General features: G+C 44.7%; 1 protein-coding gene and 1 long non-coding RNA gene across 7 annotated transcripts; one reads left to right on the top strand and one right to left on the bottom strand.

Annotated features, from left to right (window-relative positions):
- Positions 1-4,400: 4,400 nt before the first annotated feature.
- HIGD1A (HIG1 hypoxia inducible domain family member 1A) lies at positions 4,401-13,105 on the bottom strand. 2 transcript variants are annotated; one of them, XM_070391482.1, is made up of 4 exons: positions 13,022-13,105; positions 7,653-7,767; positions 6,209-6,343; positions 4,401-5,425 (listed from the first exon to the last, which is right to left on the bottom strand). In XM_070391482.1, the coding sequence occupies exons 2-4, from the start codon at positions 7,747-7,749 to the stop codon at positions 5,376-5,378; spliced, it is 282 nt and encodes a 93-aa protein (XP_070247583.1). In that variant the 5' UTR covers positions 7,750-7,767; positions 13,022-13,105; the 3' UTR covers positions 4,401-5,375. The 2 variants fall into 2 exon arrangements, with proteins under 2 accessions (XP_070247583.1, XP_070247584.1); XM_070391483.1 differs by lacking the exon at positions 13,022-13,105 and adding an exon at positions 8,361-8,500.
- A 166-nt stretch (positions 13,106-13,271) lies between these two features.
- Positions 13,272-25,339, top strand: LOC138992641 (uncharacterized). 5 transcript variants are annotated; one of them, XR_011468112.1, is made up of 6 exons: positions 13,272-13,386; positions 15,258-15,397; positions 17,939-18,129; positions 19,791-19,957; positions 22,940-23,475; positions 24,642-25,339. It is a non-coding gene; the product is annotated as an uncharacterized lncRNA (long non-coding RNA). The 5 variants fall into 5 exon arrangements; XR_011468113.1 differs by lacking the exon at positions 15,258-15,397 and having other exon boundaries at positions 22,947-23,475; XR_011468115.1 differs by lacking the exon at positions 15,258-15,397 and having other exon boundaries at positions 24,645-25,339.
- The last annotated feature ends 736 nt before the right edge of the window (positions 25,340-26,075 follow it).

Genomic DNA, 26,075 nt, shown 5'->3' with positions numbered 1-26,075 from the left:
AAATACATATTTTTTAAAAATCAGTTGAGCAAACTCAACAACAGCAACAAAAAAACAATTGGCACCGGGTAACGGACTTGAATAAACATTTCTCCAGTGAAGATACACAAATGGCCAATAAGCACATGAAAAGATGCTCACATCACTAGCCATTAAGGAAATGCAAATCAAAACCACAATGAGCCAGGCCAGCGTGGCTCAGTGGTTGAGGGTTGACCTATGAACCAGGAGGTAACAGTTTGATTCCTGGTCAGGGCACTTGCCCAGTTGCAGCTTGATCCCTAGTGGGGGGCATGCAGGAGGCAGGCAATCGATGATTCTCTTATCATTGATGTTTCTGTCTCTCTCTACCTTTCCCTTCCTCTCTGAAATCAATAAAAATATACTTAAAAGCCCTAGCCGGTTTGGCTTAGTGGATAGAGCATCAGCCTATGGACCAAAGGGTCCCAGGTTTGTTTCTGGGCAAGGGCACATACCTCGTTACAGGCTCCTCCCAGGCCCAGGCCCTAGTAGGGGTGGTGCAGGAGGCAACCAATCCATGTGTTTCTCTCACATGGATATTTCTCTCTGTCTTTCCCTCTCTTCCACTCTGTCTATGAATCAATGGAAAAATACCCTCAGGTGAGGAGTAAAAATAAAATAACATAAAAACCACAAACTCACAATGAAATACCACTCCATATTTAGCTGTTTTGTCTCAAAAAGGAAGTAAGCTTTGCTGCAGCCTAAAGCTAGGCTCCATAATGGGATTTGGTCCTTGGACCAGGAGTTGTCTCTTGAGGCTAGACCTACGCCAGTCATGGTATCACCCAGAACACTAAGCCACCAGTTTACTTTAGGGGACGATGACCCTTATCCAGAGCCCCTCCCTTCCGGGAATCAGACACACAAGAAGCCAAGAGTTACCAGAAGGATATTGTGGGTACGGATTCAGAGCAAACAGGCAAACTGCCTGAGATATTTTAAGTCTTATTAAATATGCCTCTTCTTAGCTGGGGGCTCCTGCAGAGATAAAAATTGTTCCCCTTTTCCAGGTTCAAGTTCCCGTGGGCTGGAAGGTGCTGGATACACACTGTCAGTTCTGCCTCTTCAACTCACCAAGGATTTGGGCTTTTGTTGGCCATCAGCTTCTCACTTCATACCACTTCAAGTCTTATTTTACCCATGGAGCTATTTTGTCTAAGGTGTGTTTGTATATAGTGTATGGTGATCTCATTCATCATATGTTGATTTTGTTAGGAAACTAAATGTTCTGCCAAGACTCATTAGTCTTTATTTAGTTCCAAGAGATCTTTCCGATGGATGAGATCTACCCTGGCTCTGCTTCCGGCTCTCAGCACAATGCACTGGTAATATCATTTATATTTGTCCCAAACTTTCTCAATTTCACTCTTGGTTCAGATCACTCTTGGTCTTTCAAAACACACGGATGGAAATCAGCTGGTCTCAGTGATCATCCTTTTCCCCCTATTGATTAGGTCCCCAGTGCCTTGTGTACTTCCTAGTTTTTCGTTCACCTCCTCCAGTCAAGACCATTTGTATATGGGAATCTCACCTTCTTTCTTATAAAGGCCAAAACAAATATTGGCAGAGGATTTTAGTTTATGAAAAAGAAAAAATCTGAGGATAGCCCTGGCCGGTGTGGCTTGGTTGGGCATCATCCCATACACCTAAGGATTACTGGGTTTGATTCCCAGTCAGGGGACAGGCCTGGGTTGTGGGCTCCATCCCCGGTAGGGGGCATACAGGAGGCAGCCTACTGATGTTCTGCTTTCACATCTATTTCCTCTCTTCCTCTCTCCTCCCTTCCTCTCTCTAAAAATCAATTTTTAAAATCTTAAACAACAACAAAAAGACTGAGTTAAAAAAAAATTTTGTATATGGGAATTGTATATGGGAATCTTGCCTTCGGGCAGTGCTGGGCACAGGGCTCTGGCATCAGCGGCACCGCTGTAGGAAGGTGGCAGAACAGAGGTGAAGGACCTAGGTTTACAGTGTTGGCAACAGGGAGAGGAGAAGGACAAATCTGAATGTTGAGAGACTTTGCTTAGGAAAAACTGGCAGGTCCTGGGGACTGGTTTCATAGTGATAAATGGCAGGAGGAAGGAAAGATGCTTGAGTTTGAGCCCAGAGTGTGACCGTGGGAGCCGGAGGGCATCGCTGACACATGGGCGAGCTAGGAAGGAGCACCAGTGGGGAGGATCCTGAGTGTGGCTGTAGATAAGCTGAGTGTAGGTCATAGGGCTCGAGCCGGAAGGTGTAAGAAGCTCAAAATATTCAAAAGGACCTATTCCTGCATTCCTCTGAGAGGGGCACATGGACGCTGGCCTCCACTGTAGACCCATTTATCGCTACTGAATGTAGGAGAAAACTGCACAACTTTTGTCCTGCTAGAAACGGATTCTTTGGCCTCATTTCAGTGACTAAGACTAAGCTAGGATGCCTGGGCCGTGCTGGTTCTTTCGTGAACTTGTCCCAGGTAAGTCATTCACTGAGAAAGCGGCAACCCCGTCAAGGCTGGTGCATGTTCCGTTTCTCAAATTTCTCCCTTCTATTTGGAGAACTTTCAAACAGGATCAAGTATATAAATAACTGGCAGTCCCAGTACTTGACACGTGAGAACTTTAAATACCACGTGTGCATTCGGCTTTGTTCTGGCCTAGTAAGTATGTTGCCACAGGCTGTATATATTTAGAAGAGCATTGATCCTAAATTTCAAGTTCCTGTAACTCTCTGAGTAGCATTCCCTCAGGCATAGCCTACTTGTCCAATCCTCTACTCCAAAATTCTGATACAGAAGGGAAGGTCCTTTGAGGGTTTATATAAGTATGGAGTCAAATTCTGATTCTCATCACCAGATGTTACTGTTGCTTGCTAACTAGACATAGGTAACTGCTTTGGGGACAGCAGGATCCTGAATGTGAAAAAAAAACAAAACCTATTTATTCTAATTAATTCAACAAAGACTTGTTGAACACCTATATGAGCCAGGTGCCAGCCAGGTGCTTTGGATGAAAAAAATTACAGATTAGTGGAGGAGAGGCACGGAACAACCCCGCACCAATGCCTCAGTAACACACAACAGGAAGCTGAGGACTCCAACTCTCGGTGACAGATCAGCAGACCATCGCCTAAGGCAGGACATGGTTTCCTCAGGGATACCGTCTGCCTCCAACCCTGGATTAGGACCCCAGCCCAAAGTCCCTGCTGCATCCTATACCTAATACCCACCATGCCTTTGGTCACCACTTATTTAATGCCACCCTCCGTACTAGACTGTGAATTTTAAGGGCAGGGCCCACGTAGCTCCTGTTGCATCCCCAAGCTTCACAAGGGTAGCAGCACCAATTGACTGTGACTGATATATCAGGTGCTATGCTCAGCCCTTTATATCCACCATTGCACTTAAGCTGCCCAGCAACCTGTCATTTGTCCAGATCGTTTTCTTTCAAATTAGTATTTATTTTCACAAAATCAATAATACCTTCATCTATTAAAATGACAAATTTCTGAAACTTGTTCCCAATTTTTTTCTTCTACAGAAACGTTAAGACTGCCTATAAGCATCTCCTATAACGTCTATTTGAAGCTGATTAAAATTCCTAATAGCTTATATTTTAAATCACTTTCTCACAGACCCATAAATGATCTAAATAGGACCATAGAAATTACCTAGACCAATCTCTCACCTCACAGCTAGGAAGATTGAGAAAATCGACTTGGTCCAGGTTATAGTCAGTGGTGAGCCAAGACCATGCCATAACCTCGTTTAATTTTATTTATAACAAATAACATTAATGCTGCCACTCCAGCATTAATTTCACAAAGGCCAACATTTCAAGTCTCTAAAACCGGTTGGCATCTACCACTTGCTATACAGGTTCCAGTCCCAAACCTCTATCCTTCTCTAGCTATGCGACATTGGTTCATTACTTAAACTATTCATGCCAAAGTCCTCTATGAAATGAGGCTATAGCTCCTAACGCTTAGGGTTGTTAGGAAACTTAAATGACATTATACTTAAAAGGTGCTTACAGCAGTGTGTAGCACACAATAAATGCTCAATAAATGTTAGCCAATTTTCCTATTTGGTAAATATTCTTTAACCATGGTTCTTACCAAAGGTACAAAATGCTCTCCCTCATTTCTGGAAACATTTTTTTTTAATTTTTAAGTACATTTTTTAGGGTTGATAGTATTACAGATATCTCCCACTTCCCCCATCCTCCCAGCCCCTACCCACTCCCCACCCACCCCCCAGGTCTTCACTACCCTATTGCCCATGTCCATGGGATATGCATATAAGTATGTAAGTTCTTTGGTTTATCTCTTTGGAAACTTAATTTTCATGCTACTTTGAGGAATGATTTATTTTTCCAAATTGAAATAAATACAAGACATTTGACGTGTTCACTTACTTTAATAACAATACATTTACCATGTTATCACCATGGAATGTAATTCAGGTTAGAATTTCACAAGTGCAATAAAGCCTTCTGTAGTACATCAAAGTTTCTGTATAATGTCTTTCCAGAGCTTGCTCTTGAATCAGTCATCATTTCCATTATAGTTATTTGTTTAGTTTAACATTTATGATTCTTACAGAGAAAATAAACGTACAGCAAATATTTAAAACTGTCTTTCATTACCTTTGTGTTGGCAATTAAAATACATGTATCTATTTCAAGGTGACATTTAAAAATTATTCTAATATAACAGCAGCAAAAATATAATTCTGCAATTAGAAAAGAGCTAAACTGGGGTCCATAATTATTTTACATTTACAAGTGTGACTCTAAAATAAATACTACCTTCTAGCAGCTGTTATCAGCATGTTAGGTTTGGTTTAAACACACACACGTTCAGTTGTGGGGAGGTTTGTAACATTATATGCCATGCACTGTTCTGAAAGGGTTCTTTAAGAGCCAATCAACCCTAAAAACTGAACTCATTCAGTCCACAAGGCAGGCAGAATAAAGTCAAAGTAACCGGGGCAAATAGGATTCCTACATAACATCAAAAGCATGTGAGATTCTGCAGCAACTGGGAGTTGCTGGATTGGCATGTAGTTCTTGCTTAGAACTAATTTCACCAGAAAAGTTTAACAAGGTGGACATTTCACCACATTGAGTGCATTTAAAATGACATGTTTCTTATGTGCTAACCTGACTCCCCTGAATGACCCAGCTAGTGAACTAGTCACTAGTAATTTAGTCACCTGGGAAATCAAGCCTGCAAAAAAGGAAGCCAATATTCATATTAATGTGTTATTGTCTGACCCTCTCAAATGATTATTTTCAACATAAACATATAACCTCAATATGAGATGTCTAACTATAGCAAACACCACCAAGACCAAGACAGCATCTCTTCTTCTATGGTTTAGGTTTTGCCCAGAATTCCTTATACATGGAATAGCCCATACCTTAAAAAAGAAGAAGAAAAAAAGAATGCTGGTTAAGCATTTAAAGATCTTTTTTTCAATATTAAGAAAATTAAAAATGGCTCATAAAATAGCTAAAAGTAGCACCTTTGCTAGCATGCAATCTTTATAAAGGGAACAAGACCCCCGGTTGCTTACCTTCTTAAACAGTTTAAATTTCTAAAATTCTTTTCACTTTCCCAAGTAGCTTGAAGCTAGTATGGACTAGCTCAGACTGTTTAATATTTATCTGGCAAGTTTAAAAGGCACTGCTCTTGCTACATAATACCAGATAAAGTCAATGAATCATAGAGCCAATAAAAGCATTTAATATCTACATTTAAAAAATCTCTTTTATCTTCAACTCAATAAAACAGCAGTCATAGGTCTCTTCCAGAAAATGGATCTTACTTCCAACCCTATGCATATCTAGGCTCTTCAGTGAAATTATAAACTCAGTGATGGACAGGATTGTCTTTCTTCCTTTATTTTATAACCTTAGTAAGTGGGTTTACAGCTGTGAGTACATTCTTGTATTATTATTTAATGATTGTATTATTTTCCATATGAACAGCTATAAACCTACTTTTGCCCCACCCTGTATCATACACAGCAAATTTATGTCACTATTGAATTGAACTATTTTTAATCACTTTTCTAGGAAAATAAATATAAGTGATATCTGAAAAGTACTTCAAAGTTAGCTAAAAGTATGTACCTTGTTTTATTAACAAAGAAATTCATGAATGGGAAACCACAAATTTGAAATTTCCTGTAGGTACCTACCAAGAGTCATTGCTCCCACAACAAAACCTTGGGCTGCCACACGCATGTGGATCAGGTGAACGGACATTTTAGTATTTCCCCTGTTCTTCAATTTATATAATCCATATGCAACGATTGCTGCAAAACCCGCCATTCCTGAGAAACAAATAGTCACAATTATGTCAGATACACGGGGACAGGGAACCAAGATGATTTCACCACCAATCAATGTACTTTCTACTATTTTATATAAAAACTAGTGGCCCAGTGCATGTGCACATTAAAAGGGAAATATTTTAATATTGCTATTTGCCCTTTCTCTATAATAGAAGTGTCAGAGATGAAAGAAAATTAGTAAAATATATATGAAAATCTCCCTCCTGTCAGAGTCTGGAGCAGACCACAGGATCCAGAGTCAAGTCCCTGCCCACCCGCGCCTCAAAATCGCGCAAGACCCAGACCCGGCTGGCCCCACCCCCTGTCAAGCCCCGCTGGGGCGGTGGGGTGGGTGGGGGCCCCTCAGATCTCCTGGCCTGGCCTCAGGTCCCCCGGCCCCAGCACGAGGGTGCAATGACCATTTGCATATTAGCTCTTTTTTATATAAGATGCTTATGAGACCATTAATTAGCTAACATACATGTTGTATTTTTAATTCCCCTACGCAGAACCAAAAATCCTGAGATGGTGGCAAAAAGTAGCAGACTCATAAAGTTAAGATCTTCAAAATGTGGGCTTGTGAAGCCAGTAGATAAATTCCTTTAAGAGAACCAGGGGAACTCTTCCTTTCTGTCCTCCTTCCCTCTCTAAAGGGAATCAATTAATATAACAGAGACTGTAAGAAACCGTAACTGTGAGTAGAACAGCTTTTTTAAAAAAGCCTCGTGAGAGGGGAAAAGGAGACATAAGTAATACTTTCAACAATAAAGAATGAAAAAAAAAAAGGTAAGCCCTAACTGGTATGGCTCAGTGGATAGAGTGTCGGCCTGCGGACTGAAGGGTCCCAGGATCGATTCCAGTCAAGGGCATGTACCTGGGTTGCGGGCACATCCCCAGTGGGGAGTGTGCAGGAGGCAGCTGATCGATGTTTCTCTCTCATCGATGTTTCTAACTCTCTATCCCTCTCCCCTCCTCTCTGTAAAAATTAATAAAATATATTCAAAACAAAACAAAACAAAAAACCAAAAACAAAAGATTAGCCTCTTGAGTCCTAGCAAACCACAGAGACTAAGGGGGTCCAGGCCCCAACACATTCACTGAAAGAAGAGTCAATAAAGCAAGAAGTCTAAATACACACAGAAGCATTTCTATAATGATAGTTATATCATGCCAATCTCAGCATATTTCAATCACACCTGAAAAAACATTTGAAAATAATGCTTATGGATGTATTTGATGAATCGATCACACTTCGATTGTGTTACAGCATACAATGGACTGATTATCAGAACGTCAAAGCCAAACTTACCAATAGGGACAAATGGTGCCTCTTTAGCTTTTCGGATAAATTTAGATCCCTGACCTTCATCATATGAAGATAGAGAAACATCTGTGTTGGATGACATACTGATTGAAGAATCTTCCTGAAAGAGAATTTCCATGAGGTTCTGCAATTAAAAGCAACTAGAACATTAAGTGACTGGATGTACTTAATCCTAGTTTCCATAAAAATCGGGTATATCGCCGAAACCGGTTTGGCTCAGTGGATAGAGCGTCGGCCTGCGGACTGAAAGGTCCCAGGTTCGATTCCGGTCAAGGGCATGTACCTGGGTTGCGGGCACATCCCCAATAGGAGATGTGCAGGAGGCAGCTGGTCGATGTTTCTCTCTCATCGATGTTTCTAACTCTCTATCTCTCTCCCTTCCTCTCTGTAAAAAATCAATAAAAAATATTAAAAAAAAAAAAATCGGGTATATCCATGAACTCTAAAAAGCATTTTTAGAAGCTTCTCCATACACCAGTTCCTTTTTAGCATGTCACTGTTCATAACAATGCATTTTAAGTAAGTTTCGTCAATTAAAATAGTAGCTATTAATTTGCTGACTATCTTCATCCTTTTTAAAAAATTTTATTTTCTCCATCCTTAATCAATTCAACTTGACAACTTTAATTTATTCAAACCAAACTGATACTCCTTATTGCCTCTTCAATATCATGGTGAAATACTACTAAGCACCTTTAAGTGTAGTTGAGTGTAGTCTTTATTGCTTTCAATCACAACTGGCTGACTTATTCCAACATGCTACCCGGCTTCAGTTCTCGCCTCTGAATAGTTTCCAACCGATTACACTGATCTTTATTATTGATGGTGGCTGTCTGTGGGGAAGATTACAGTTATTCTGATTAGCCAAAATTTCTAGACTCATTGTTTACATCTTTTAAGGACAAAGCTTTTATTTTAATATTATTGCTAGAAATGTCTCCTTTTAAACATAACTATGTTCAATTGAACTAATAGATTTTTATAACTTAGGGTTATAATTTTTTTAAACAATATTGCAGCATAAAATCAAACTATACTCTTTTATAATAAAAGAATATCTCTCAAGCTTTAGCTGTCTTTCCTACATACCTTATATTCCCTGGGCTTCTTAAAATTCTCTTTCTTTTAAATAATATCAAAAAAGGCAAGATATTGGCCTGACCATTATATGAATAAGGGGGCAGGAAAAAAAAAGATTATTTTCAATTATCACAGGGACTAAAGGCTCCATTCTCCCATTTCAATCACCTTCTTTTACATAGGAAGTTAGCAGGCGTTTCATCACAATGAAGTAATAAATTCAGTTTCACCTTAGTCACAGTAACTGTACACACTTCCTTCTTCACCAATCTGATTTGAACTGCCTATAAACTTTACCCATAGATAAAATAAGGGAGTCAAACATAGTATATATGTGCACAAGTCTCTGATCGGTGTCAATTACAATAAAGTCAAAAGTCAACTACCCATGTGAAATCTTACCTTCACTTCTGGGCGTTTCCTGTGCATTATACTCCCTTCCATAACAATAGCCCTCATTCAACACTTTGCTCTTCAAGGGTTGTTAGAGTGGCTAAGGCCCTCAAAGAAAACCCAACTTTACTACTTAGTTTGAAAAGTGACATCATCCCTCCAAGCCCCATCTCCATGGGAAGAGCTGACTCTGTCATCTGACAGAAAAGACAACCTTAATCCAGAGGAGTTACGCAATATCACGGTGAGATGAAAGAAAACTCAGATTACAACTAGACTTTCTTTTGTACTCCGTTACCTGCTAATTGACTAAACCCCTGCTTACTGAGCTTTTTTTACTATATACAAGGTTCAACAAGCTCAAGGTTCAGGACGCTCACTATATTATCTGAAGAGAGAACATAAACACAGAAATGATTAGTGGTTCAAAAATTAGATTTTAAAAAAAGGACATGACAATGTGATTACTTGTCAATAGCATAACAGAGACAACGAGAACTGAATTTACAGTGTGATGTCTTTTAGCTAAAGTAGGTTTGGGAAGTTTCACAGAGAAATATTTGAGGATGGCCTTCAAGAACCTACATAAATGGACTAGATAAAAACTAAACACTGTATTTATTTTAGGCTACTATGTCTATTAGTTGCCTTCATAACTAATCATGAACTTCTCAAATGCATAACTATTAACATCTTATAGATGATCTATACCTCCAGCCTTTCAGCTGACTCCTCTAACACTTTTCCCTTTTCATCTCCTTCATAGCTGACACCTCCCATTTTCCAGCTTCTTACCTTAACTGACCTCTAAAAAGTCCTCTAAAGGTGTTTTGGTTATGCAGTCTCATCGAATGCTATGTTTTCTCTATCATAACTCTCTCTTATAAATGCCTATTTAAATGCTTTTTTTGCTAGAATCCTTGAAGTCAGGAGGCCACACCTGTCCTGCTTGTATCTATTTCCAATGCCTGGCACAATGCTTTGCATGTAGGAAGTACACCACAAAATGTTGAATACATTTAAAGGTAATATATTTCAACAATTAAAATTATTCTCAGGTTTAATCAGTTGGTAAGAAGAATGCTGAACCGTATATACCTTAAGTGTTTATTTGTATTTTAATTCTTATATTTTATCTATGAAAGGAAAAAAATGGTTAACCTCAGTAGGTCTTGGCTTCTTGCAATCACAAGAGACAAAACTATTATATACCATAATCTACTTTTAAAATCTAGCACCTTTTTTTGCAGCTATAAAAGCATGTTTTCTTCCTTTGCCTTAATTATTCCTAAACTATGAAGTCATTTGGGAATTGTCTTTAAAAGCAAGAAAGTAGGTCCCGCTGGCATGGCTCAGTGGTTGAGCGTGGACCTATGAACTAGGAAGTCATGGTTTGATTCCATGGTTTGAGTCCCTGTCAGGGCACATGTTGGGGTTTGGGGCTTGATCCCCAGTGTGGGACATGCAGGAGGCAGCCAATCAATGATTCCCTCTCATCACTGATGTTTCTATCTCCCCCTCTCCCTTCTTGAAAATCAATAAAAAATATATATATTTTTAAAGAGCAAGAAAGTGGGTAGTTTTTGCTCTACATTCTCACATCTGGATCACTAATTGTCCACAGGCAATGGAGCAAAAGCCTCCCTCCTCACTCTCCCCCTCCCCCCAACCTCCATCCTTTCAGGAGGGAGAGGGCTGAGGGCTGGCTGTCTCCCTCCTGCATATATAAAAGAACAGAAGAAAATCCACTGACTTCCATTCCTCACCTATGATACAGACTCTGAAGTTTGTGTGGGAAGGATATTTCATCTGGCTTTCAGAAAGTAGTCCCTGGGTAAGAATCATATGGTCATTATTTGCTTTAAGTGACTAGATAATCTGTCTGATCCAGGATACTTTGTGTGAACATTTCAGGATAATATTAACAGAAACATTAAAAATCCAACACTTAAATTATATTTTATACTGTCTTATAAATTCTGTGTTATATTTATAACACTCTGAATATAAGATTTTTATAATTCTTTCTAATTACCACCTAGAAGTTTCCCAAGTAGTCATGATTTACAGCCACCTAAACTGAACATGGTTAACATTTAAAGTACCAGGGTCAGTAACTATAAATCATATAATTTGAAAATAACAACTCATGATGAATGCGAACAGCCTTATTTTACAGATGGAAAAGGGGTTAGGAAGGCTTATAGGAACTGCTCAACAACAGGCATACATTTCTGGCAGGGTGGGACTAGAACCAAGCTCTCCTGACAGAGTCCAGGGTTCCTGTGATTGACAATATATTCCAAACCACCCATCTTATGATGCTGGTATATTTTAATCTGGAAAAATACTGAAATCCATTCCATAACAGAAGTCTGCATCTCTTTCCTTGAATTGTAAAAAAGTATACATATATATATATATATATATATATATATATATATATATCATACCTAACATTAAATGGAACCTTCTTCCCCAGCTTCTTATCTGACAATTTCACAATTGTGATTTGAAAAGATGTACTTTCCACTAGCACTCCTAGATTCCCCTTATCATTTCCTCATCCACACACAGCAACTGCCACGACTGCCCACAGAAAGTCGAACAGGTGTGAAAAAGAGGCGCTAGCAACCAGATACTCAAAGCCCGTCTAACAAACACGAAGCACTGTCGGCTGAGCAAGACACCACTCCCCCTGAAGACCTTTGCAAATGCACAGGAACCTGGACGAGTCTGGCGCAAGGGGAGAGGAGCTGCCCAGCCTCCGGTGACGCAACAGGCTGGGCTGCCGGACCTCCACAGCGGCCACTAGGGCCTCAAGAACGGCATCTAACAACAATCACCTCCGATTCTGATTTTGCATCGGTCACCTGCCAGCTTGTCGAAAAATAGCTGCTAGGGCCCCACCCTGAGGGCTCTGACTCCAGGGGGTGAGGACCCAGGAGAGTGCATTTGCAGAAGCTCCCTCCCCCTCCAGTGACTGGTGCACGGAGTTAGGCGCAGCCCTGGTACACGGGACTCAAACAGGTTCGTCACGCCGGGCCCGGTACTCCGATCCCTCACTCACAGATTTCCATTCAAACCGGTCCCGCTCCCAAGGGCCTTTGGCAGGATTAGTACCGGGGGAGGGGGGCGATGGCGGGGGGCGGGGGGGCTGCTCCCCACACCGGCAATGAAGAGAGACGGGCGAGTAGCACTGCCGAATCATCTCGGCTGCTCCCTTCCAAACCCAGGCTGTGTTTTGTAATCTCTAACCGGAAGAGGTGCCAATTCCGTCCCAGATGCTTTAAACCCGGTCTGAGGCCTCGTCCCCTCCCGAGGGCCGGCGAGGGTCGCGGAGGGCGAGCGGGCACACCGGGTCCCGGAGAGGAGGAGGCGCGGACCGGAAGGTCGTGGGCTTTTACGCCCTCCTCTCCACCTTCTCACCTTCCTCGCCCTCGTTCTCCCCGTGACCTTGTCAGGACTCCATGGCCCGAGCGCTCGGCCTCCCGATCAGTCCTCACCCGCCGCTCGGCCCCGCTCCGGGCCCAGCCCCTCCGCGGGTCACTCCTGACGGTCCCATCCGAGAGTCCTCCCTCCCGGCCACCATGCACTGCACAAACGTCTGCCTCACCTCCGCGCTGGCTCCGTCTCTCCTCACCCGACAGGGCGTCAGGCCTTGTGTTTGGACCCCACCCACCCCCCAAACTCCCTGAACCACGCGGTCCAGCCTGAGCCCCCAATTACACCTCGCCCCCATTACCCCCGGCCTCGCCCACTCCCAGCCTCGTGGCCCCCAACCTCCTCAAGGTGCTCTCGGCACAGCCAAGCGTGACCCCACCGCCTCCCGCCCCAAATCGGGCGTCCCCGCTCCCAGGACCCCTCCAGACTTCACTCACCAAACGCAACGGGACCGCTCACACACTCGCCGGCTTCTGCCCCCGCCCGCGCGCGCCGTCGAGCCGGCTTCTCCCCGTCCCGCCTACAGCCGGATCCAGCCAATCAGAAGGTCGGAAGCGGCCGGTGTGTGCGTGCGTGTGCGCGGTGGGTGGGGCCGCCCGGAGCGGGTTCCCAATTGGCTGGCGCGCCGTAGGGGCGAAGTCCCCTGCTCTCGCGCGGGGATCTCGTCATAGGTGAGCGCTCCCTTGTGGGGTTTGCGCGGTGCTGCGGCCTACGACTCCCGGCTTGAGGGCACTTCCCGTTACTCTCGCCCGTTCCCGGGGGGACAGGCGGGGCCGGGTGTGCGGAGCCCGGCCGCCTCAAGGTCGGTTTTGTCTGAGCCGCATGGTCCGCGGTGTGAGAGCTCAGGGGGGCCAAACCACAGGACCAGCCATTTGCTAGGGGAGGAAAGCTTTACCCCTAGGGCAGTGGTTCTCAACCTTCCTAATGCCGCGACCCTTTAATACAGTTCCTCGTGTTGTGGTGACCCCCAGCCATCAAATTATTTTCGCTGCTACTTCATAACTGTAATGTTGCTACTGTTATGAATCCTAATGTAAATACCTGATATGCAGGATGTATTTTCATTGTTACAAATTTTACATAATTAAAGCATAGTGATTAATCACAAAACAATATGTAATTATATATGTGTTTTCCGATGGTCTTAGGCGACCCCTGTGAAAGGGTCATTCGACCCCCAAAGGGTCGCGACCCACAGGTTGAGGACCGCTGCCCTAGGGTCTAGGTTTTTGTTTTCCCAGCCTTGCCCCTATTCTGGGGCTTTTTGACCCTCGTGCGTTTGTGTACTTGGCCCGTGGTCCTTGCTCAGCTCATGACTGATTGCCTATCACATGTATATCTATATCTGTAAATATCGATAATATCTATCTATATATGTCAATAGAGTCTCTTGATTCCCACTATTTACACACTTCTGTAAAGAACCCCCCTCCCTGCTCCACTCACTGCCGTGGATACTGATTGCCTCTCTGCTTTCTCCCACTCTGTCTCTCCCAACCACGACTTAGGGCTATTTTTACAGTCCGCTAATTTGCCCAGAATGAGTGCCTCTTCTGGGAGGCCCTGCCGTACTCAATGGCACTGCAAATAGGCTTTTATTGACTGATCTCTGGGCTCTCCAAGTCACTTTGCCCTCATACTGAGTGCATAGCACCATCTGTTTGTCTCGATGGCTTAATGAATCGAGGCTCATAAAGGTGGCTGACATCTGAATTTGATCCCGTCACAGTAAGCACAAAATAATGGGTGGAAAAATCACTTGAATACCTCTGGGAGAAAAATGGATTATACAAAGAGTCACTTCACTCCACATGGTGGCCCTGAGGGACTCCTCCTCTGTGCTGATGCTTTTGCCTAAGGACTGGAACCTGCCTGCCCTGTTGTGGGGAAACCAGAAAAGAAAGGTTTTTCTGCCTGACCCAAGTTCACTCTGAATCAGCAGTCAAGTGCTAGCCATCAGAGTCCGGCCATTTTGCTTTATAAGGGCCAAGAAAGCTTTTTAAATAATGAGTGTTAAGTAACCACTAAAAAAGTGAGCTAGTGTTGGGCTGGTGTGGCTCAGTGATTGAGTATTGACCTATGAACCAGGAGGTCATGGTTCGATTCCCTGTCAGGGCACATGCCCCTGTGGGCTCGATCCCCAGTAGGGGACAAGCAGGAAGCAGCCAATCAATGATTCTCTTTCATCATTGATGTTTCTATTGCTCCCTCTCTCTTCCTCTCTGAAATATATATATACTAGAGGCCCCGTGCACGAATTTGTGCAGTAGTGGGGTCCAGCCGGCCTGCCTGATGGGAGCCATCGGGGACCAGCTGGCCAGGGCTAGGGCCCACGGGTGGTTTGTTGGCCAGGACTCTGCCCCGGATCAGGGTGGGTGGGTGGGTGGGCCCACTCGGGGCAAGGCTGGCCAGGGGGAGGGGCCATGGGCATTCTGGTCGTTCTGCTGTTTGGTCAATTTGCATATTGCCTTTTTATTATATAGGATATATATTTAAAAGCGAGCCTGTTACCTAGCACAGTGTGGCTGACCAGAGAGAAATCACTGGCAACGAGAGGTGTTAAGTGTATTGTCCAGATTGTAAATTCCCTAGAAACTGGATGGGCTGTTGCTTAAGGGCAGTTTACCAATAACTTTAAAAGACCACCTTTTGTTCATTTGCTCTTACATTTAGCTGGGATCTGGAATCCTTGTGATCCCTGGGCTGTAGTGAGTGAGCTGTCCACGGCCTCCCCTTACCTGCAAGTATCTTAAGCCAGAAGCAAGCAGAACCACATGCAGCTATCCAAACAGCCCTGCCAAAAGACATTAGGGGTGAGTTAATTAAATGTTTAACCAAATATAGCATGCTAGTTTTTAATACAGAGAACTAGAGAATATTTTTATTCTCTATTTAATATTTTTATTGATTTCAGAGAGGAAGGGAGAGAGAGAAACATCAATGATGAGAGAGAATTTAAGTTGATAATTTTGTATGGTCCCTTGAATGATGTTATAAATATCCAAATGGTCTGGCTGGCATGGCTCAGTGGTTGAGTGTCAACCTATGAACCAGGAGGTCACAGTTCAATTCCCTGTTAGGGTACATGCCCAGGTTTCAGGCTCAATCCCCAGAATGGAACTTGGAAGAGTCAGCCATTCAGTGATTTTCTCTCGTCATTGATATTTCTATCTCTCTCTCCCTCTCCCTTCCTCTCTTAAATCAACAAAAATATATTTTAAAAATAGTGACATTATCAAACACTGCAAAGATGTGGAGAAGTGATTGTTCATACATTAGTGGTGTGAATGTAAAATGGTACAGCCACTCAACAGAACAGGTTGGCTGTTTTTTCTTGTCCCAGTCAGAATACTATTGGGCAAAACATTCCCAGGAGAGGGGAGCATCAAGCCATCTGATACTGGCCAACTAGAGAAGGGACAGAGGAGATCGCCCGTCTGTCCCTTAAGCAGGGTGGAAGTGTGGGTGAGCTTTGGATGGAGAGAAGGGTAAAAGAGATAACAGTCAGTCAGAGGGCCACAGAGTTTGGAATATGTAAAATACACTATTTGATCAATGCAGAGTGCATATTGAGAAGGCTGTAAACCTGGGCTTTGGTAGCGGCAAGGCACAGGGAAATTGCTGCCCATCTGTTCACGTAGGTGTGTCAGACTTTAGAGTTTTCAAACAGGAAGATTAGCTCAGTAGGTGCAAACAGGTCTTTGTACTCTAGGCAGTAGCCCTATTGAGTGGATGACTAAGGCAATCCACCTACGTGACTTACCAGGTCAGGGGAGAAAAAGGGAGTGGTGGACCAGGAGTGATGGGCAGTTCTGGGTGGGCCAGCGTGAGTCACCCTCCCCAGGGTTAATACCGGGAGATCAGGCCAAGGGCTTATGCGGCTCATTCTCTTCACCTTTTCCCAAATTCTGGTTTTGTCAGTTCTCTCATCCTCTGACTTCTCTGAGAGGGACCTGGAGTTGAAATAGCTCCAACTTGATAGTTAGGGACCCTGAGGCCCAGAGAGGAGAAGGGACTTGCCCTTATTCCCACAGCATGCTGATTTCAGAGTTGGGATTAGAAGGGCCTCTTGGCTACCAACCCCTTGCACTCTGTCCTCTACCAACAAGGCTTTCCTCTGTGAGTCTTCTTCCCATTGTACCAACTAAGGCAAAAGGGACACAGAATGGGGCATGGCAGAGACTTGAAGGGGTTGTCCCTCAACTGTAAAGTGCCCCAGGGAACGTAGGGAGAGGCAGGAGGAGTTTGGGGGCAGAGGTTTGTCTTCCATGGCCCTATTCTCAAGAGAAAGCCGGGGTTAGGTCACCTTTTTTTAAATGTAAACTCCGAAATAACAAATTCTGTGACCCTTTCATAGATCTCTTAATATTTTATTAAACAAATACTGGGACCGCTTTAAATGTTTTCTTTGTAGCACCCCTTTTAAATAGCTTTTTTGAAGTTTGTTAACTTACAACTAGGTCTATAGATCTCTCCCCTGATGAATGTGATGAGGACTGAATGTCTCAATGACTCTCCTCTGATGACCACAAGGCCATCGTGGAGGGAGACTTAGGTTGTATCCATGTATCAAAGGAAGTGTGTAATTTCCACATATAAAGGGTTGGAGGTGTTGATCTCTGACCTCTGGCTGATGAGCACTCCTCTACTTCTACAATGCAGTCCCTACAAGAAGCAAAATCTTGCCTTTATTTTTTAAAAATATTTTTATTGATTTCAGAGAGGGAGGGAGAGGGAGACGGAGATAGAAACATCAACGATGAGAGAGAACCATTGATTGGCTGCCTTCTGCACGTCCCACACTGGGGACCAAGACTGTGCTACTTGGGCATGTGCCTCCCTGGTGACCTCTCCTGGGTCATAGGTCGATGCTCAACCATGGAGCCACCCCAGTCTTACCAAAATGTTGCTTTTAGATTTTGTCTGTATCCCCCTCCCCCAACAATTTGGCATAGTCAAGATATGGAGCAACCAGACTCCCAGAAGAGCAGAGATGTAATATAGAATGAATTGGTAAGTGCCCACCTGGTGAGATCCCGTAATGTCTTCCTTTTGTGTCCTCCTCCCTCGCCTTCCACGCCTGGTGATGCCATATCTAAGTTCTGCCCCTGGGCTGGTTTTCTTTTCCAAAAGTCTTTGTTGCTTCAGACAGGCATTGTAAACTAAACCTGTTTAACTGTCTGGCCTCTCTTGCACCCCTTCCTTCTCAGACCCCTCAAAATCAGATGTTCTCTAGTTCTCTTTACACCGGATAAATGTTCCACGGATGTTCCTGTCTGGGTCAGGAAAGGAACTACAACTTCCCCTGAGTCAGTTCATCTTAAACATTTTGGTCCTTCTTCTGTTTAATTTAGGATTCGTGTACCAGAAAGAACCCAAAACTCCAGAGATTGATCCTGGGACCATAATTTCCTGAAATGTTCAAGGAAGAATAAAGGAAACCCTCATCATGGCCACACTGAGTCAGAGATCTATGAGAAAATGAGGACTAAAAAGTAAAAGGCTGAATCCTTAATTGCCCCCCAGGAGAAGTTGGAAAACCTCAGTAAGTATGTTGGTAAAATTCTTTTGGGGAAGTTTTTTATGTTTCTCTAAAAAAACAACAACAACCCTGATAGCACAATATCAAGCCTTCAACCTTTAGAGGGGGTGTGCCAGTTGTCACTTAACGCCTCCTTATTCCAAATCCACCCTTCATTACTTTTCTTGTGATATTAGAACATTTTTTCATTGCCAGCAGGCTCAATTGTTGTCAGTAGGGGGTGCTAGAGGGCACATTTCATCCATGTGAGCAGGTGGTGTCCAACCATAGCCTCTGCCTACTAAGAACCCCAGTTGTAGGGGACTCTTGCTTGCCAGGCAAGGCCCATAGTATTCTGCCTGCCAGCCTCAGCTTCTGACGGCGTACCAGCTCTGGCCCGGACGACCCAGTGAACTTCCCTGTCATCCAGTGGTGGCAGTCAAACCCTAAGAGACCTGTGTCCCAGCTTTAGGGAGGGGCTCCCTCCCATCCCAAGCTATTTCCTTCTTTGAGTACTTTCCCTCTGTCAGAGGGTATTCTTTAGAGTTTGCTTTTTATTTCCTCATAGTAGTTCCCTTTAAATAGTTACTAATTCTTTATATTAAACTTTCTTTTTTCAAACCATTGTGGTTACTGTCTCCTCACTGTCCTTTCATGGGCCATGATGCTGAAAACGCAGCACTTCTCAATTCGTACTAGTCACATTTTAAGGGCTCAATGGCCATGTATGGCTAGTGGCTATTGTATGGGACAGTGCAGCTCTAAGTCATGGTTTGACACATACTTAATGTGAGTGACACTTTGGGGGACAGTTTTAAAAAAAGAAATTGCATAAAAAATATTGGACTTAATTCTGTAGCTTTATTGATACTAGAGGCCTGGTGCATGAATTCATGCACAGGTGGGGTCCCTCAGGGTGGCCTGCAGGGATCGGGCCAAAACCCACAGTCCAATGCTGCCTGCAGCTCCTACCTGCCACTCCAGCTCATCCCAGCCCCACTGTGCCTTCCGCAGGCTCGTGCCCAATCAGTCCCGATTGGGAGAGGCTCACACCACCACAGCAGCACTTGTGAGCCCTGTGTTTGGTGCCCTCCCAAGGGGAGTGGCCTGCAGGATCTGACTCTCCGACATCCCCTGAGGGGTCCCAAATTATGAGAGGGCGCAGGCCAGGCTGAGGGACCCCACCAGTGCATGATCGGGGCCAGGGAGGGACCACAGGAGGGCTCCAGGATGTGTCTGGCCCAGCCGTGGGCAAACTACGGCCCGCGGGCCGGATCCGGCCCGTTTGAAATGAATAAAACTAAAAAAAAAAAAGACCGTACCCTTTTATGTAATGATGTTTACTTTGAATTTATATTAGTTCACACAAACACTCCATCCATGCTTTTGTTCCGGCCCTCCGGTCCAGTTTAAGAACCCATTGTGGCCCTCGAGTCAAAAAGTTTGCCCACCCCTGGTCTGGCCCATCTCACTGGTATGTGGGCACCAGGATAACATTGAGGGGTTGGTGCTTTGGTGGGAGGTTGTGCCCTGAGGCGTCTGGAAAAGGAGATTACTCTGACATTCCAAAGGTAAGTTATCACCCGAGGTCAAGGGCTTTGGTGGTCTCTGTGAATTGTCTCCTGACTTACCTTGTTTGCTATTGGCATTTATGTAATTGTGGCTTGTCACCTTGTATCTTCCAGGGATGGTCTAGAGCCCCACAGAGTCATGGAGATGCTCAAGGGAACATCTCAGGGCTCTTTCCATCTGGGTTCTTGGTTGAAATGACTTGTCATAGACCCTGTATCCTGCTGGTACCTGTGTGTTGTATGTCGTCTAGGATGGCCCGGGCTGCAAAGGAATCCAGGACGTGAGTACTTGACAATGAGATAGTAACAGACAAGTAAGAAAGCTCATGGTTGAAGTGACACTAGTGGAGTACCAGCCAAAATGATGTTGATGTGGCCTGAGTTCCAACATCTGGTGGGTTGTGGAATTGCAGCATTAGTGTTCATCTTGATCTTTGGAAAGGTTTTAGGCGGTGTAAAACTTGCTTGTTGCAAAGTTTTATTTGATTTTGCTTAGTGCCATAGTGTTGCTTCTAGCTCACCAGAGCTTTGGAGGTTGGAAGAATGTGTGGTTTGTAACTTATACACATGTTGAAAAAGTTTTCCCATGAAATGAGAACATTAGTCTGAGTTTAGATGTGAGCCTGTCTTTTCCTGGGGAAGAATGCATTTTTGGGAGTTCTTCTGTGATGGCATCTGCCTTCCAGTAGGGGTCGCTGTATACTACCCAGAGAAAAAGCTTAACTCAGACCCAGTGGATGGCTCCTAGTGTCCTTCCCCCCTCTTCTGCCCCCCCCCCCCCCCCCCCCCCCCCCCCCCCCCCCCCCCGCTTACCAGTGGCAGAAGAAAGGCGGTGCACACAACGAAAAGCTAATAAATAGGAAAACCCTGGGGCATGCCTCGCATGTTTTATTCTATCACGCTCCTTCCTCCAATTGTGCACTAAGATGCCGGATCTGGTGAGCAGGGGAAGGAAGGAGGGATCTGGAAACTGTGGGTTGCCCATTTTCGTGGAAGTTAAAATAGATAGGACAAGATAGCAATCTGCTAGTGTTCAGGCAGCCTTTTCTATACAGGAACCCCATTTTGTTATTGTTCCTACACTGGGAAATGATGGGATCTAGGGATTGGACAGGGAGGGTACTCATAAATATTTACACGCTGGACTGCTTCATCTCAAACATTTCTCTTTACATACGTCAACTGCTTTAACTTAGAGCTTTCCCAGGCAGAAAAAGTCATGCTTATAAATCCAGTGCACCAAGCTCCTGTACTCAGAACAAAATAGCATTTGAGAAGCATTCCTGAGGTCAGGCTGTTTGAGTGGAGGGATGGTCAATACAGGGAAACATCAATTAACATTTCAAAAAAATGCCTCCCCGCACCCCCTTCCCCGGTCCATTACCAGTGCAGTGTGACCACTGTCTCTTACACAGATGTTCCCTCTACTTTTTGCCTTTTGTGTTCATCATAGCTTGTGTAACAGAGGAGGGGAAGTTGCCATTTAATTTTTTTAAGTGTGTGTGTGTATACATTTTTTTTTAGAAATATATTTTTTTATTGATTTCAGAGAGGAAGGGAGAGGGAGAGATTGAGAGAGAATCATTGATCGGCTGCCTCCTGCATGCTCCCTACTAGAAATTGAGCCTGCAATCCCAGCATGTGCGCTGACCAGAATCAAACTGTGACCTCCTGTTTCATAGGTCAATGCTCAAGTACTGAGCCACACCAGCCGGGCAAAAGTTGCCATTTTAAACAAGGCAAGGGTTCTTAACTTGGGGATCAATGATATAGTTCAGGGAACTCTGAGTGTGGATAGGAAGAAAGTTTACATTTTTATTTTCATTGGCAAAATTGGCATCTCCTTCGATTATGGATGTAGGCAACAAAAGACAGCAGTATTAGCAGGACCTGTCGAAGGTATCTTGAAATATCATTCACACTCATTATTGTCAGGGTAGCTGTAAGATCTGTCACTAGATCTTCTACATGTGTTAATAATGGAATGCATGTATTACTATAACATAAAGGTGTTTAAAAATAACTATTTCAGAATACATTTTAAACTTTTTCTTTTAAAATTCCCTTAAGATTCCCTATGTAACTTTCCCCCGGTTTCCCCCAATGGCATCATCTTGTGAAACCATAGCACATCACCACATCAGGAAACTCACATGGGCACAATCCATGGGGCATCTGCAGGTTGGCTATGCACTCATTGGTGTACATATGTGCGTGTGTATTTAGTTTGATACGATTTTGTCACACGTGTAGATTTGTGTGATCACCAGGACAGTTCCATCACCGCAAGGATCCCTCATGCAATCACCCTTTTATAGCCAGACACTCCCCCTCCCCTCCCTCAGCCCTGCCATTTACTAATCTGTTCTCCATATCTATAATTTTGTAGTTACAAGGATGTCAAAACATGGAATCTGTGACCTTTTGAGGTCCACATACTTTCAAAAGTATGTAACCTTTTGAGATTGGCTGTTTTTCATTCTGTATACTTCCCTGGAGGGCTGTCCAAATTCTTGTGTAGATAACGGTTTGTTCCTTTTGTTCTTGAGTAACGTTCCATGTAGGCACGTACTCAACTTGTTCGATCATTTGCTCACTGAAGGACATTTGGGTTATTTCCAATTCTGGGCTATAATTTGTTTTTAAACATAATTTGTTTTATGGGTTAAAAACGTTGTCCTGAGATGGAATCCAGGGCTTTGCTACACCACCCAAGGGACCCATTGGCACAAAAATGTAGTTGTAAAGGGGAGAAATCTGTACCTCCACCTTGTTCCCTTCTATCCAGAGGAGCTGGGTGGGAAGGCGGACAGGGAAGGGCAGTGTTTCAGAGCCTCGGCCAGGTCTTCTGTGCTGCTGGGGGAGACCTGGGGCAGATGGTCTGACATCGCAGCCACGTCACTGAGCTGACCTTCACCGTAATGAGGGGAGTGGGCGGGGAGGAGAGGCAGAGGACGAGGACAGACAGAGGAAGAATGAGAGGGGCCCAGGCACACGGCAACCTGAAACCCCACCATTGTCCCCAACCTTAGGAACATCTGTCACACTCACCAATGAGTCATGTGAGTGCTTTTCAGGAGACATAGTAGTGACTGCGCTGAGTCCCACACCTGGAGCTGCAGGGTCAGGGGACAGCTGTGGGGGGTGAGCTGTGAGTGGGTGGAGAATTGTAGCGAGGTGATTCCCTGCCAGAGGGAAGCCCATCCCATTCTGTGATCTCAGCTGACACTGAACTACATTTATTTTATTGAATGTTTCTGGAGGAGTCAGGATGCACACTGTGATGGCCACGGAGCGAGCATCGCAGCCCCCAAGAACAGCCCCCTGACTGGGAGGTTTCAGGTGGAATTTGTGCTGTCTCCAGCCCTATCTGGTACCTGGCGGCCTTGACAGAAGCCTAGTGGCCAAGTGTCAAGAAATGCCAGTAGTTAGGCGGAAGATGCAAGAGCTGGGTCAGTGGTGAGCAAGAGTCTGCAGGAGGAGACCATAAGTGGTCAAAAGTAAGCCAGCCACCATTGTACAACCGGCGAAGAGTGAATGGATCTGGGCATCGACCCCACGCACCTCCACAAGAAGAGCAACGACCAGGCAGTCTGTGCCTCCGGGTGCATGAACAGCTCTACCTATGAAGCATCAAACCTGAATCTGATCAGACTTCCAACTTCCATGAAATAGAGTGCAGAGAGGCGTGTTAAACCCGCCGAGGATGCGTTCAGCACACCCAGGCTGTGGGGAACTTTACATTCACGGTGACCAACCAGCTTCTTCAGTAAGTTGTGAGGAAAAGCAAAGGATGGAGGTGAGAGGAAACCTGTAGAGTTTTAAAGGTTTAAAAAATACAGCAACCACTCACAGTGTGTGGACCTCATTTGGATGCTGATTCAAACAAACAAACTTAAGGAAAAAATGGATGAGGCCAGTGACTGGCTATTTGATCATATTAAGGGATCAGTGTTAACTTTTTTAGGTGTGACCATGGTCAAAGTTAATATCATTTAAAGGCACATACTCAGATATGTACAGATCACATGATATGATGCCTGGTATTTGCTTCAAAATAATATAGGAAGGGGTAGGTGGATGGAAGTGTAGGCAAAAAAGATGGGTCACTAGTTGATATTGTTGAAGCGGAAGATGGATGCAGAGGAGTTCGTTATACTGTTCTGGCACTTTGAGGGTATATGTTTGATATACCCTCAAATGCAGTAAGCAACTTAATAAAACTACAAAATTGTCTGGTGACGAGAGGGAAACATAGATTTGGAAGGGGAGTGCAGTCAGCCAACTGGCTGGGGGTCGAGGGTAGGAGTGGAGGCGTCAGGCACCCTGGGCCCTGGACAGACACTGGGGGAGGGCCTCCCGGATGGACAGATGGGGTGGGAAGGTGAAGGGAGTGTCAGGCAAGGCTTCCAGTTCTAGACTGTTGATTGGCAGTAGGCGTTTCAGTTTCCAAGACTTTGAAAGTGTTGAAAAGAAAATAATCTGAAGGATGAAATTGGCTGCAGCAAGCAGGAAGCTCAGCCTGTCCACGCCTTCCACCCACTCCCTGGCTCAGCTGTGAACACTGCCAAAGAGTCATAAATAGCCAGAGGGAAACCATTGAGCCACTGAGCAGTAATGAGTGCAAGATCACTGTGCACACACCAGAAAGACAGTTTGCAAACTGGGAGCACACAAGCCAAAGCATGGACTGGAGCTCAGGGCGTGTTGTTATAAAGCAGCTTACACAGTGAGAAGGCAGTGACTCTTTCCTCTTCACAGTCACTGGCTGTAATACTAGGATTTTCTTAAATGATAGGGCATTGACCAATGGTTACCTCTTTCTACCTTGGGAAACAGCTCTAGTTTTGCTCATGATGTTTCAGAGGTATGACCAAGGTCAAGTTAATCTTACAAAATAACCTAAATTAACTGCTTGTAGGATTAAATTGGTTTTTTGTTTGTTTGTTTGTTTGTTTTTAACAGCAGCAGCTTCCAAAGCCCTCCACGATGTTGTCTTCTTTGCTGGGTACCTGAGGGGATGGCCAGCTGCTGCTGTTTGCCTTCCCAGATGTCTGGCTGGCTGGGCATCCTGGTTTCCAGTCACTTGATGGAGACTGGATATCATCAAGTCCAGCCCTCTGTCGCTGCTCTACAGACAGGGAAACAGCCCCAGGAAGTGGAGTCTTTGTGTACAAAAAGCACTGGGACAAGTCTCTGGTCAGAGAAGGTGATCTGGGAAGACCTTCTATACAGAAGCACGTGTTCACTCAGTAGCTGTTGTTGGGTGTCTTCCTGCTTGTCAAGTACTGGCTGGACTGTGCTGGGAGGGCCCCTCAGATGAGTAAGAAATCAGTTTTTTCCTGGAATAGCTAACTAGATCTGAGGTGGAGGGGGCTGGCTAGAGAGAAGGAGCAAAGAATTAAACAGAATATTCATGGACCTGTGGGCAAGAGAGCACTCGGGTGGGGAGTCAGCAAGTGCAGGAGGCTCCTGTCACCTGTGTTTCTGGGAAAGCGACTTTCCCGTCTCGGAGCCTTGACAACCCTGTCTGCAAAATGGGTGTGATCACTTCAGCGTGGCCTGACCCACAGAGAGGCATCTGGAGAGTGACTACAAGAACTTTTACATGTAAAATGTGGTTGAAGATATTTTGACAAATGAATAAATAAATTGATTTCGAACACATATGTTTGTACCAAGGCAAAACCACCTCCCCCAACTTTAGCAGAAAGCACCCCCCCCCCCCCCAACGCCCTCTGAGCACATATGGGCAGATGTACACAAGGAGAGACAACACATGTCGGGTGGCTGGAGGGGCCAGCCGGTGGGGGCGACAGAAAGAGGAAATGGAAGAGGTGAGGTGAGCAACATTTGCTTCCTGTTGTGCCGTCAATGGAGCATGGTGGGAAGAGTGAGCCTGAGGTTCTGGCACAGCAGCTATTCAAAGCAAGTAAACACGGGCACTGGCAGAGCTTGTGGACCGGAGGGCACGTCTGTGGTTCAGAAACTCCAGTGTTAAGAACTTAGAGATGAACCACACTGACCCTCTTGTGGGCTCAGCCCAGATGGGGTGACCTTTGCCCAAGGAAGATAGAAATGGAGAGAAAGAGATAGAGTGAGATCTAGGATGAGACGGGAGCCAAACTGGGGCTGTTCCATCAAAAAGCCAGTTTGTCGGGTGCCGGCTCGGCTATGGGAGCCCACTACTCCTTGCTCCCTGTGGGTAGTGCCAGTTCCTCCGTGCAGATGGACAAGGCTTCTGACCAGGAGGAAGTTGTGCTCTTGTAGGGAGACAAATTGCCCCTGAGCTAATTCCTATATAGACGTGGGAAGCTCAGAGCAGGGCATCAGGGAGGCCTAGAAAACTGGGGGAGACAGGGGGCTCCTGGGGGGAGCTGGGCTGTGGAGTAGAGGATG

The sequence above is a fragment of the Myotis yumanensis genome, unplaced genomic scaffold, assembly GCF_028538775.1.
Source record: "Myotis yumanensis isolate MYYU_CA2020_CCGP unplaced genomic scaffold, mMyoYum1.0.hap1 SCAF_14, whole genome shotgun sequence".
NCBI classification, from domain to species: Eukaryota; Metazoa; Chordata; class Mammalia; order Chiroptera; family Vespertilionidae; genus Myotis; species Myotis yumanensis.
This window is presented reverse-complemented; position numbering and strand designations above follow the sequence as displayed.

Excerpts from the sequence above, each read along its gene's own strand:
- HIGD1A (XM_070391482.1), bottom strand. The coding sequence starts at position 7,749 with ATGTCATCCAACACAGATGTTTCTCTATCTTCATATGATGAAGGTCAG. Across the intron at positions 6,344-7,652 it reads GGCACCATTTGTCCCTATTG|GAATGGCGGGTTTTGCAGCA; the intron begins GTAAGTTTGGCT and ends TTTGTTTCTCAG. Across the intron at positions 5,426-6,208 it reads TGTGGGAGCAATGACTCTTG|GTATGGGCTATTCCATGTAT; the intron begins GTAGGTACCTAC and ends TTCTTTTTTAAG.